The sequence below is a fragment of the Astatotilapia calliptera genome, chromosome 11 (assembly GCF_964374335.1).
Source record: "Astatotilapia calliptera chromosome 11, fAstCal68.1, whole genome shotgun sequence".
Classification (NCBI taxonomy): Eukaryota; Metazoa; Chordata; class Actinopteri; order Cichliformes; family Cichlidae; genus Astatotilapia; species Astatotilapia calliptera.
In genome coordinates, this window is record NC_137432.1 from 30,576,356 (window position 1) to 30,590,882 (window position 14,527).

At 41.4% G+C, this 14,527-nt stretch overlaps 1 protein-coding gene across 1 annotated transcript in view; it reads left to right on the forward strand.

The window, feature by feature from the left end:
- Positions 1 to 13,048, forward strand: part of plekhf2 (pleckstrin homology domain containing, family F (with FYVE domain) member 2) — a 37,372-nt gene extending 24,324 nt beyond the window's left edge. Inside the window, exon 2 of the mRNA XM_026183634.2 lies at positions 11,662 to 13,048. Coding sequence (XP_026039419.1) covers positions 11,673 to 12,410 — 738 coding nt within the window. The 5' untranslated portion in view covers positions 11,662 to 11,672 and the 3' untranslated portion in view covers positions 12,411 to 13,048. The remainder of the gene's footprint in view (positions 1 to 11,661) is intronic.
- Positions 13,049 to 14,527: the final 1,479 nt, after the last annotated feature.

Genomic DNA, 14,527 nt, shown 5'->3' on the forward strand with positions numbered 1-14,527 from the left:
GTTTGCAAAATTTTTATTAGATGGCCCACTTTAGAAAGCAAAACAGTTCACACCACAACTCCCCAAACTTTAGCAACTGTCAGAGTAATGAAGGATTGGAGATGAATTTTAGTGAAATATCGCTAAGTACAGTATCAACAGCAGTATTTTTCCTACAAGAATCATATTTATTCAACTTATTTTAACTCTACTTACCACAGTTTGAGAGCACACACAGATTTCACCTTATAAAGCATAGAATAACTGAACTTAAGATGGAAAACGGGCAAGTTCTTTTGTATTGAGCACAATAAGATGGGACTTAAAAAGGAAGATAAGGTGGGGGTTTTTTGTTGTTGTTTTTTCCTTTTCAGGGTTTTGTTGGGGTTAGAACATCTTGCATCTCTCATAAAGGGTAATAGCCATGACAAAACCATAATCTCTGCCTTACTTGTCGTGTCGTTCTTCCCCACTTGTTAAAGAGAACAAAGTGCCCTGCTTTTTAATTATTTATAATTTTAATATTTATTTATTTATTTATATTATTTATTTATTGCTTTTTCATGGAGGTTTAATGTTTTTGGGTGTTGGCAATAAATGAACACCTCTTGTAAACTGAGAGAGAGGTCAGCAGCTCGTAATGAATTAATCATTGGGCTTATCTAAAGCCACTGCTGTTCCCGTAACCCTAGGTAGCACAGCCAGTCGTCATTGACATTCAAAACACCAGACTCCAGCTAAGAAACCAAAACTACCCATGAACAGCCCTGTTTGAAAAGTTGAGATGGTATGTGATTTGCACTAGTTTCTTTAGGCAAAGCTAATGAAAGACCATGCGGGCAAATGATTAAACAATTTGCAAAACACCTCTGGGTTTTATGGAAAAGTTACTTTTATTACAGCTTGGTAATAACATGGAAATAGTGGCGTAATGTGGGATCTAGAGAAGTAATAACCAATTAAAGCACTTTAAATAACATGTAATTAGGTAAGGCCAATGTACAAAATGTAACATTTCTCACATATTAACATTGTTACTAAAAGTTTACTAAGCCATTTTTTTCATCATAGGTATTGTTACATTTGTTTTCACATTCTTAACCCGAATTGATACCACATTATATTCATTTCAGATAAAAATCAAGATTGTTACAAGCTATAACTGGGTTATGACCAAAAATATTTATCATGATATATACGCAGTACGTATCACTCTGCACCTGCCTACGATAGCCGTAATGCTCCGACAATCCATCAAGTGGTGCGGGTTCGTAGCTTAGCAAAGTCGTACTAAAACATTTGACAGATTTTAGAGCGCCATGTACCACATAAAATCGTTTCGAGGTCAGTAAACACAACCAGAATTCATACATAAGGCGCACAGGATTATAAGGGGCACTGTCGATTTTCAGAAAAATCAAAGGATTGATTTTAAGTGTGCTGTATTTTCCAAACAACACTGTAATAACGACGGCCCGCTAGCATGCGCTAGCAAAAATAGTGCTTTGTTTTGTATCTGACGGACGAAAGTTCCACACCACTGAAGTTGCAGCATTTTTACAAACCAATTCTGGTTCATCCGTTTCATTCAACGATCCACTTTCGCTCTTCTCATTCTGCGTCGCCGCCATGTGCGTATGTAAACATAGGCACTGCACATGCGTGTTTTACCCATATTCTATCGCGATATTTCATTTTCTTATCGTTGCCCAAAATTACACCGGTATTACCGTGAACGGTATATAGCCCAGCCCTAATGTAAATTACATCATTCAGTGTGGTTACTACCCCTTTATTTCAACTTCATTGCAAACTATTACTGTTTTATTACCGAAGAAGAGGGAAAATTATCTAATATATTGCCCATAATATAATTAAATGAAAATTAAAGATAACAAAGATGTTGAGTTGGTGAGAGGTGGAAAAAAACTTGGTATTCTTCAGAGTCTTCTAGAAATCAGCAACTGCATTTATATACATCACAACTAACTGTGCTAAAATTACCACCTCTGAACTATCGTCTGTTTTCCCTATAATTAGCAGCAATTTACATAGGAAATGCAAACTCATAAAACAAATTTTCTGTGGGTGCACTGCTGCAAGGGTCTCTAGGGATATTCAAACCTGTAACCTTGGCAGTATTCACACCTTAGTCAGGCAGCTGTAATCTGGTGTCAGGGTGGTTGATGCATTAAATAATTTGCTCCAACCTGGCTCAGTTTCGTCTACCTCTCTCTGTCCAGGGGAGCACAGATGGATGATTGATGTATTCATTTTCACAAATGAGAATCAGCAGCTGGTAAAGTTGAGCTCCACAGAGGGCAACGCTGGCACAAAGAGTTCAGTTCGCCAATCTCCAGCTGGCTGACGAACCCAATCTATCCCTAAGGGAAACGGACACTAAATACCAACATAACAGAGATGGATAATTGGTTCTGGCTGTGACGTTTATTTCTTTTATGAGCCACATTGGCAAATGAATGTAATGGACTGCATTTACTTTTTATCCTTCACTAATAATCCCAGTATCATTTGTTTTTTTTATTGATTTAAAAAAATTTTCACCAAAGTCTACTTAATCAATTACAATGTTACTTTACTTTCATCAATAAAACAGATTTTAATTTATGAAATTATTAGATTTACACAAAGGCATTTCTGTTTCCCACAGAGATCATACATAACTGTTTTGCTGTACTTTAACCACTTTTAAAAGGATAATTATATTTGTTTTAATTATTTTTAAATTGAAGCATTTACAAATGATAGCATTTTGAGTATGGAGCGCCAGGACTGCCATAATGAATTAATTAAATACACCATTAAATAATTAATTAAATGTGGCAATAATTAATTAAAATTGGAATTAATTAATTAAATAAATAGTTATGACACATGTAATTAATTAATTATTGACACATTTAATTAATTATTTATGTATTTCACATTTTAATTAATTATTGACACATTTAATTAATTAATTATTGACACATTTAATTAATTATTTATGTATTTCACATTTTAATTAATTATTGACACATTTAATTAATTATTGACACATTTAATTAATTATTTAATGATATATTTATTTATTTCATTTTGGCAGTCCTGACGCCTGGCTCTCGTCATGAAATAATTTTATCTGTCAGCCTCACCCATCAAACTCAGGGGGCGGGGTTAACGCTGCCCATGCAGCTTCTCTAACATTTGATTGGTTGCCGTGCAAAGTAAGTCAAAACAGGTCGATCCTAGATAATCGATTGCTTGTGTAGACTTGGGGCAGCCAGTTATCCCAGAATGCAGATCAAATCACAGGTCGTTTTTCTGTCACCAGCTACACTTTTAACAGTGTTTTAGCCGCGAATGTCGCGCCGTATGTCTGGTCAGGTTGTCAACATAGAACATGTTTGCAAAAGTGCTCAGATGTTTTCAGAGATTTCACTAGCTCTGCTAACAGTTAGCATGCAGAGCGCACCGAGGGGGTACATTAACCGGTTTGTTTACATATTCCACTCTCCGTGTTCCACATGTTGCATTCGCAGATTCTCATTTTCACCGAACGATCGTCTCTTTCCGCCTGGTCTTGTGTCTCTGTGCTTCTGTAACATAAAGAACGAGCTGACATTTTTCTCACGAAACCAGCGATCAGCTCAGCAGACCCTCAGTTTACCTGCATGCATCCTCCTCCTCATCTGCCAGCTGTTTAACACCTGCTGCTAATTCAAGAAACACGCCTACATTACCTGATGATAGTCACAGTTTAACTGCACAAGATAAGTAAATATAGTATTTTCCCCGAGCGCAGAGCTGCTGGAGCTTGTTTCCTTACAGAGCACTTTATAGGCGAACAGCTTCATCAGCGGCTGATGTCCAATCACCAGCACACAGCTTTCAAACCTCAGCTGAGTTTTAGCTCTCAGTGGTTAAACGCTGGACTTCATTCACTCAGGTTCTGTCTGTCGGGTCACGTTTACTTCGCTGTTTTATTTACAACTGAGCAAATCGGTTTGGCTGAGGTTAAAGTTACGTTTCATAACTGCATAGTTTCACAGACGTTTAATGAACCACTGGCACATGTGTTAGACTGAACTATCATCTAAATATCATCTGTTTTTTAATAGTTATTCAACTGTATTCTAAGCACCAGCTGTCTGTTAGAATGTGATTTTTTTTCTCTCTCTGTTGGCAGAGGTATAAAAATGCGCAGGAAAATCTGACGTGCATGGCGAACTTCACCGACGATATTTAGGGAGGAATAAACACACATCAAACATAAATGAACCATTTGCCTGTCTCCATAATTGAGAGCATTTTCTCTTCTTATGTCAACACTCTCTCTCTCTCTCTCTCTCTCTCTTTTTTTTTTTGCTTTTTCGGTCATGTTATGTTTACCTGTCAAAGGCTTGTTACAAACTATGAAACACATTGTGCAGACTTCTGGATGTTAGAAGAAAACGAATACTGCTCATGAATGAGACTAAAGGCAGGAAGGTGTCCTTTAAAACTAAACATGTTAATAGGACCTCCCTGTTTATATCATAGTTTATGATATAGCACGTGTATTTCAGTAATAGCCTGCTGAGGCCACTATACGTGCTGGCCTCATATCAAATGTGAAGGCAGACTGAGTCTATGTTTGACGTTTGTTTATATCTAATCTTCCTTTTCAAACATTTAAACAGCAGCGAGTCTGCAGCTGAGGGAATACAAATTCAAATTGTCGGAACAGGTTTGCTCGTTTCTTGGATTCATTTGGTGATTTATTAAATGTATAACTGTGTGGTGGGGCGTGGTCTGCGGTGCCGTGCAGGGAGGGCGGACGCACCTGCACGGCATCCTTAATCACGCCCGCCTAGTTAAAAACACGGGGACTGAGGGGTTTGGGGGTGTTGTGGTGTGGTGAGATGTAAATAAAGATGACTCTGAACGTTGCTCCGTGGTCCCGCCGTGTCTTATTCACGCCACATTGGTGCCGAAACCCAGGAGGCAGCACGGCGGGTCCATATCGGAGCCAGGGAATGGAGGAGCTGGCCCAGAGGGTGGCCGAAATGGCGGCCGCCCAGCGGGAGCAGGCGGCGGAGGTGCGTCGCCAGCAGGAAGAGCTGCAGGACCAGTCCGAGCGGCACCTGGAAAGGATTGGGGAGCTGGCGGCGCTGCTCTGGGCCTGGGCGCCACCCCCACAGGTGTGTCCCGAGGACAGTGAAGCGGTGGAGGAGCCGCGTGAGGCACCTCAGCAGCCGGAGGTGGCAGACGAGGCGCGCGGGGATCTGCGCCTGCCGGAGGAGGGGGAACAGCCAGGTGAAGGGCTGCTCCTGCCGGGAGTGGTGGATGAGCCGCTCCAACCGGAGGCGGCAGACGAGGTGCGCGAGGGTCTGCGCCGGTTGGAGAAAGAGGAGCTGCACGAGGGGCTGCTCGAGCCGGGAGTGGCGGCGGAGGGAGCAGTAGTGACGGAGGAGTCGCGCTATGGGCTGCTCCAGCAGGGAGCGACAGCGGTGACGGAGGGGCCGCGCAAGGAGCTGGAGGTCCCAGTGCCAGGGGAGCTTGCTCGAGTGGAACTGGCGAGCGAGGCGGGCGCCACGCTTGAGATCGCCGTGCTCGCCAGAACGGCCTCACCACCACCAGAGGCCTGTACACGCCACACCTCTGCCCAGCCACCTGTGAGCTGGGGCTCACGCTTGTGCCGGCCGCGCCGGGTGCACCTGTCACGTGTCCGACTTCCGAACCAGCTTTGCCTGCGCCGCTGGATTCGCGGGCGGCCGCCTGAACTCGCACCTCCCCGTCGCTTGGCCGGGGCCTGGGGGTGCCAGCTGTCCGGGCTGACTCCCTCTCCCACTGGCGGTGGGGGAGTAGGTTCGGCCGGATGGCTCCCCGGCCTCAATCGGGCGATGGGGGTATGTGGTGGGGCGTGGTCTGCGGTGCCGTGCAGGGAGGGCGGACGCACCTGCACGGCATCCTTAATCACGCCCGCCTAGTTAAAAACACGGACTGAGGGGTTTGGGGGTGTTGTGGTGTGGTGAGATGTAAATAAAGATGACTCTGAACGTTGCTTCGTGGTCCCGCCGTGTCTTATTCACGCCACAAACTGTTATTCTAATCTGCTGCTGAGTCTCTTACACTTCTCTGGAATAGTTGGCAGTTAGATAGTCAGCTGGGAAACTTTGTGTTAACTCATGGAGCTGAGGATATCGTGGATATGCTGACCTCGCTGCGTGGTGTACAGAGCGAGGTCAGCATGATTAATATTCACAATAAAAATATTAGCCGAACATCATGAAGTCTGTATGTGTTTCATAGTGTCGAACAACCTTTGTACAGTTAAAGCCAGCAGTTACTACATGACGGAAACACCAACGTTATCTCTTTTATGTGTTTATACACAGGTCATGCTGATTACTGAACAAAAACCCAAAGATCAGATGTTAAACAGATTTATTTGCTCTCTCTCCTCCTTAAACATGTTTTTAATGTTAGTTATAATTCAGAATTGGCGACTGAAACACGTAGGACACATAAGAACATCAGGAAATAAAACACCGATAAATATAACCTCAGTAAAAGAAGTCAGCGGGGGTTACTACAGCTGTGTACCGGGGCCTGCGCTTTGTCGGTGGGATTGCTTGCGAGGCGAGCGGGTCTATCCCACGCTTTGCCGTGAGACTGGGACGACATCTCCGAAATCATCGAAACACTTTTGCAAAGAGGCTGTATCTTGACAAACCGACCAGACACATGAAGATTAAACCACTACATTCTCGGCTAAAAAAAATATTAAAACGGTATTTGGTAACACACAAACAGGGTTTTTCAAAGCTCAGTTCTGTTAGCTTCCACATGCCGGTTGTGTGCTAGAAACAATGGCCACCAGGCCAAAGCAATGGTTTTGACTCGATCAGCGTTAACCCCGCCCCCTGAGTTTGATGGGTGAGGCTGACAGATAAAATTATTTCATGATGAGAGCCAGGCGCCAGGACTGCCAAAATGAAATAAATAAATATAGCATTAAATAATTAATTAAATGTGTCAATAATTAATTAAATGTGTCAATAATTAATTAAAATGTGAAATACATAAATAATTAATTAAATATGTCAATAATTAATTAATTAAATGTGTCAATAATTAATTAAAATGTGAAATACATAAATAATTAATTAAATGTGTCAATAATTAATTAATTACATATATCATAACTATTTATTTAATTAATTAATTCCAATTTTAATTAATTATTGCCACATTTAATTAATTATTTAATGGTGTATTTAATTAATTCATTATGGCAGTCCTGGCGTTCCATATTTGAGCTTAAGGTAAAGAAAAGAGAAAAATCATTATAAGAAACTTGACCTGTTTGCAAGATGACATTTCACTTAAATGACAAATAACTGAAACTGAAATGTCTCACCATATTAAATCATTATATTGACCATACCATTAAACCGTCATGACTGATTATGCCCTCAGAGTTCTTTTGTTTGCTCCCGGCTGTGTTCCTGTCTTTGCTCATGAAAGCTGTCATTTATCACTGCAGAGCAAAGAAAGCTCTTTCTTCTTGTAGCATTTTCTGTGCATTTTTCAGTCTGTTTCATCCCACTCTGTCTCACTTTGATTACTGGGTTGGGAGCCTGCAGCCTGTATTTATGCCGCTATCTCTCACCAGAACCTTTTGCTCTTTGTGCCTTCAACTGTCTGCTGATAGGAGTTGGTCCCCGGGCTGCCTCGGCAGTGGGAAATGAGCCCTCGCTAACAGGGTTGGCGTTTCAGCAACCCCTCTGTCCTCTACGGGGCTTTTCTGTCGCAGTTCACTCCCTCACTCAGGGTTATTAGTGTGCAGATCACTAGGGAGCCCGGCCCAAGCTGCACTGGCATCTGCTGGCTAATTAGCATCGATTCTTGCACTGCGGTTTTGTTTGGTTGTTTGTATTTTTTTTTTCTTTAAAGTCTGAAATCAAGAGTGCAGTCACACCTAAACTTTGGTTTCTATATGTTACAGTTAGTTTAGTTATGCAGTTTGTTCAAGTTCAGTCCACCCACTTACCAACAAACAAGTGGCTAGGAGCTTATTTGTTGCAGAGTTACAGAAACTTTCAAATAATGAAGTTTGGGAAGTTTAGAAGGGACATTGTGTAGCTTTGCCTGTGTTTAAAAATGATCAAATTTCAGGAATATTTTAAGAAATGTTGGTTCTAGACCCTCAAATGTGGTGAAGTTGGGTGCCGGTTTAGCTCATTGGGACGAGCAGGCGACCATATGCCACATGTCTGAGAGCGGGTTCCTGTCCGACCTGCAGCCCCTTTGCCGCATGTCTTCTCCTGTCTCTCTTTTGTTCCGCTTTCTTGTCAGTCTTCGCTATATCTACCCAAAAAAAACTAGAAAGGCCCAAAATAATTTTTAAAAATGTGGTGTGTTTCCTTTTTTTTTTTTTTTTTTTTTTTACACTTTTGTTTTGTATGAATGTTAATGTGATATTACTGACCATTTCATCACTGAATCATTAGTCTCTGAGAAACTTGCTAATATCTCCAGTTTAAAAACAAAACATTATTAAAGAAATAGTAAGAATAACCAGAGGGGTGGAGCAAATAATTGTGTTTAAATTTTTAGTCAGGTTTAATAAGGCTGATTGGAAAGCACCGGGAAAAGAAAAAAAAAAAGCAGAACAAAATATACATGTATGGGTGGTCACAGCAGTGGGAAGGATTAAAAAGGAAACTGCATCCACAAGTCAAGATCTTAAGATGAATGAATCTCAGCAGGCTTTGTCTAAGTAAATAAGACTTCAGAAGTTTATCTCTCTGATTTCACAGTATCCATGCTGCTTGTGCATGGCTTCATGTCTGTACTATAGTGTGTACTTCATCTTATCTTTTTTGAGGGCACGACTCTGCTCTCAAACCCTAGGGCTCGCCTAGAGAGTGCCAGCATCCTTTTGTATCTATCACCAGTGACCTTTGACCTCTTTCACTGCGCTTTCAGCCAAAGGGAGACCCATAAGCTGTGCTGTTATCTGGGTCACATCAGAGAGGAGACACCTGCTTGTGTTTGGTATTGAGTCTCAATTGAATTCTCTTTTAAAAGCTTGAGGAATGGATCCATTCAGACTGTAACCTTTACTTACAAAGGACACACAAGAAAAAATAAAACTGAGATAAAATAGTGTTCAAAAATGCTGGTTCATGTTCAGGAATTGAAGAGTTAAAAAGAAGAGACAAAAAAGGTGCACATCGGGTAAACTATTTATTTATGTGTCACCCTGCGGGAGAGATGGCTCGTTTTTACCTACATTTGGATTGTGGGATAATATTATGTAGGCTAAATGTATTTTATGTGAAGACATTTCCCGCACATTCAGTTATTCAGTGTTGTTTCAGTTTGTAGTTTGGGACTTAACAGCTTTTCTTTCTTTTCTTCATTTATTTCTTTATTTTTGTAATGTTAATGTCCAGTGGGTTGTTTGCTACACCTAGTCGCTAGGGCAATACGACCCAAAATTCATATCTCGATATTTTTTAGCTGGGTGGCGATATAAGATATATATCTCAATATTTTTTTTAAAGCCATAAGTTAAGAACAAAAAGAGAGTTCTTAGTCACACTGTGTCCCAGATGTCACACAGGCATTTTTATTTACATACAGCATAGATTTACATGAATAAATTTCTCAAAAATAAATTATCAGCATTTATTAAATAATCATGCTCCATAAATAAAAGAAAACAATGTTGTTTTTGTGCATAAGAAAAAGCTCATAATTGTGCAGTCAAAATGTAAACTAACAGATGCTGAGCATAATAACAAAGACAGATTTCACAGCTGCTCTGTTCCCAACTTCTACTGCGTGACTGATAGCCTTGAGTTTGCAATCTGCTTCGTAACCATGTCTCTTAGCAGGTGCCATTTATGGTCCTTATACACACACAATACGGTAATATTACATCGAAGCACAGTACGTATCACTCCGCGAGGCTCCAGACTACGGTAGCCGTAATGCTCCAACAATCCATCAAGCGCTGCAGCTCTGTAGCTTACCAAAGTCGTACTAAACATTTTTTTGACAGATTGCTGAGCGCCGTGTACCACATAAAATCGGTTCGCGGTCAGTAAGCACAACCAGAATTCATACATAAGGCGCGCTATCAACTTTTGAGAAAATGAAAGGATTTTAGGCCGCGCAGCCCTTGTGGGCTGCATGTCGTTAGCGTGGTTAGCTCGCTAACACGTTGACGCCGTCCAGCCCCACAACTCGCTAACGGAGATTTGCCGTGTCCATCTTGTCGCTGCCTGCAGGTGAAGCTATGGGGGAGGAGGAGTTGTGTTCAGTGAAGGAGAGGCGAGGCCGAGTAACGTTGCGCAGAGACAAAAGTGGACGAAAGAGAGGCAAACTTGTGGCTCCACAAGTATAATTATAACGTAACATAGACTATATCGATATAAAGGATATTGTCACATCTTATATCTCGTATGAAAATATATCGATATTTTTTTTTAAAACTCGATATATAGCCCAGCCCTGCTAGTGGCTAATTATTTTTTTTATGCCACAATCACCAGCAGTCGTAACAAATAAATTGGATATTTAGTATTTATTGCTGACAGATGAAGTGTGACTGATCAATCTGTTTAATTTGTTAATGAATGAGGTGCTATCTCTTGCTGTACGAGATGAAGCCATGGGAGTTTGGCAATATGGAAAATTGGGTTTTATATGATTTTTGTATTTGGCAAATGTCACTGTCAATTAAATATAACATGTGCTAAAGACCATACGTTTGTCAGCCAATGTGATTATCGCATTGCTACTCGAAGTCACATTTTACAATATAGACGCCAGTCTTAAGCACAGACAGCTTAAGTGTAAAATCAGATCATGTGGCACTAAACCAACACGTGACAGATGAGATCAGTGAAGTTACCAGGGAAAGTGGAACAGTGATTCATTGCACTGTGGTTCTTCATTAGAAAGAAATACAGGCACTGGCAGGAAATCCGCTACTACAAACACAGTTATGCCAGTATAACTTAAGAACAGGGTCAGAGAGATTGTTTTAATGGTTTCTACTCCCCTCTGTATTTACAGTATTATGCTGTCAGTAAACAGGAATCAGTATAATCAGTTTATGGCATAACAAAGTGAAAGTTAAACGCCGGAAGAACCCCAATTACTCTGCTTTTTTTTTGCTTTTTTTTTCTTTCTTCAAAATGTTAAACTGATATCAAGTGGGAACTCACAAGAACTCACAAAGAATCAACTAGAATGAGTAAAAACATTTGCAAGAAAACAAAAGCATACATGTGACCAAGAGTTAAATATGTAAAGTTACTCTAAAAGAACTACGTAAAGTACTGCTCACAGTGATGGACTTGGCACGATTTTGTTAAAATTTATTTATTTTTTTAAATTGTCAGGGTCACTCTTGGTAGAGTGTTCTCTGTCTGGCTTTATTTGCTCTGCGGTGACTCAGATGGGCATAAGAATAAGTCCTGAAAATATTACTTTTCCTGCAAGTCTGCTATATTTTAATAAGATGTTGATAAAAATTTAATTAGTCAAGGCTCGCTGGTCTCGTTTTCAAACTAGAAACTTTTAGAATTGCTTATTTGGCTGTGTTGCTCAATTTAAAAAAACAAAACAAAAAAATCCCCAATGTTTGTTCTCAACTTTCTTCTGTTTGTCTTCCTCCAGGTGAGGTGAAGATGGTGGACCGGCTTGCGAACAGCGAGGCCAACTCCAAGCGGATTGCGGTGGTTGAGAGCTGCTTCGGCGCTGCAGGTCAGCCACTGGCCATCCCAGGCCGTGTGCTGATTGGTGAGGGTGTTCTCACTAAACTCTGCCGAAAGAAGCCAAAGGCACGGCAGTTCTTCCTCTTCAACGACATCTTGGTTTATGGTAACATCGTCATTCAGAAGAAGAAGTACAATAAGCAGCACATCATCCCTCTGGAGAGCGTCACCATCGACACAGTGCCAGATGAAGGCGACCTGCGCAATGGCTGGCTCATCAAGACGCCCACCAAGTCTTTCGCTGTGTATGCTGCTACTGCCACCGAGAAGTCCGAATGGATGAACCACATAGGGAAATGTGTCGGAGACTTGCTGCAGAAGAGTGGCAAGTCCCCTACAGGAGAGCACGCGGCTGTATGGGTGCCCGACTCAGAGGCCTCTGTGTGCATGCGCTGCAAGAAGGTGAAGTTCACGCCAGTCAGCCGCCGCCACCACTGCAGGAAATGTGGATTTGTGGTCTGTGGGCCGTGCTCAGAGAAGAAGTACCTCCTTCCTAGCCAGTCGTCCAAACCAGTTCGTGTCTGCGAGCACTGCTACGAGCAGCTGACATCCGTAAACCAGGCACGCTCAGACTCCATCACTCGGCCGGGGTCAAAGTTCCACAGCAACAACCTCTCGGATGATGACGACGATGACGACAGCAGTGACTGAGGAAGGTCCGATCCTCCCAACGGTCTGTCCATCTCTCTGCCGTGGAGGAAGTACTCTGCTGATTACATTTTTTGTGTTTTTCATCCTTGTGATTGAATCATGATCCACCAAGAGAGGAATTCTGGATTAATTCATTAATTCACTTTGGAGTTCTGGTCTCATCAACAAACCAAAATGTTTTACCCTTTTCTATGAATCCAGCAGGGATAAATACTTTCCTGAACGCAGTGATTAATCAGTCACTTGAGAAACTGCCTGGGTGACCAGCAGCACTTTGAGATAAAGTTTTGACTGTTCATCACAGCCCTTCTCCCTTCCCTCTTAATTAGCTTCAGTTAGTCACTACAGAAAACAAAGGTGCTAATGAGAGACTTGCCCTCTGCTCTATACTCAGCTTAAGTTAATTTCTTCTTCTTTCTTTCTTATTTTTGTCCGTGCTCTCTCCATGGACCTAAACAAGGTAACTGCTTGTAATTTCTGCAGGGAAAAGCAAATGTTTGGGCTGTAGCCTGTCTTTGGTTTTCTTTCAGGTATTTCACCAAACAGGACTTTATTATAACAGAATTCTGCACTATTTTTGTAAATTGGACTCCAGCAAAATGAAAAGTTTCCCTTTTATAAATATCTATTGTGCTAAACGCAGAGCTTTTTCTAATCTACTATAGCTGCTTTTGACAAATCAACTAAAGCTTGTCTCACGATGAGCGATTGTTTCTCTTTTAACAACCACGTATGAGTTTTCTTAGAGGCTGCCCCCAAGCTTACTCTGCCTTCTTCTATACCCTCACATAGTGCCTTGTAGAAAACTCAGCTTAGCCTTCAGCAAGCAGAAAGGTTATTAGATAATAAAACAAGACTGCAAAAAACAGCGACTTCATGATAGGTTGACTCTGAAACACATTATAGAGGGTAGGGTTGTTGTTTGGTTTTGTGTGAAGACCAGGGCGATTATAGACCAGGGATCAGATGAGAACGGTTCAATTTGTTCCTAGAAACACTTGAAAGTCACTTAAACCAGCCATCCAATCTTGTAAGGGCAGTCACCGGCTTTTCCATTTAGCTGCTAGTGGGCAATTTTTACCTAGAGGAACCTAATTGCCTTGTTTCCACATTGTGTTAAAAACCAGAGGATGAATGGAAAGTATTGGTGATCAACATTCTCTCTCTCACACACACACCTTTCAACAGATGGCTTGTGTGGACCTGTGTTCCAGACGAGGCTGATTGAACGCTAGTTGAGAGGTTGCTTTAGACCTTGTGAAAATCTTTTGTAGCCGACCATGGCTGGGAAATCTAGTTAGACTTCTATCAAACACCCCATTGCTTATCAAATAATCTAAAGTTTACCTTCAGAAATAAATAACTAGCCAGCCAAATATACTCTGATTCTGAATATTGATTAAATAAAGCACACATTACTTTGCAGTGCTGGGCTGATATGTTCATTTGTTCCCAAAAAGCTGTTGCACTGACCCCGCCTGTGAGTAATTATACAGCATTTCCCACATATTTTAATTCCATTTTGGCTCCATTGTCCATCCATGATAAACAATACCCTTCATAAAGGGCCCTTTCTGAAATATTTTAATCAGCAAGTACCCTGTGATACATAAGTAATTGAGCGTTACACTCACCTGCATCTCCAATGAGTCTTTCATCCTCTTTAGCTGCTAGGCCCTGTTCTGCTCTGCAGCTGAGCTCAGAGTTTGAGACACAAAAAGCATTACAGCTTCAAACAACCGTAGTTCTAGGGTTTGCAGCAGAAGATCTCCAGTTGTCAGATGGAGTACAGGGCGGTGGTGCTAGAATCCAAGAACTCAAGCAAAGTAATGACCTCCAAGTCCAACACAATGCCAAGATGGCCAAAATAGCGTCTTGAGTAACGTGAGATTAGAAGGCCTTTGGGACTGAACTTTTAAAATAAGGTCATGGTGTTATCAGCTACCAAATCAGTCATGGATCGTGGTGTTCCTTCAAACAGACTGCAAAAATAAAATCTGCTAAACCAAGTTGCAAAATATTCTTGTGGGGCTGTTAAGTCTTTGCTATAACTTTAATGTCACATTATAACAAAAGACAAAAATTGGTAAAACATGAAGTTGCTAGAGTGGGTAAAG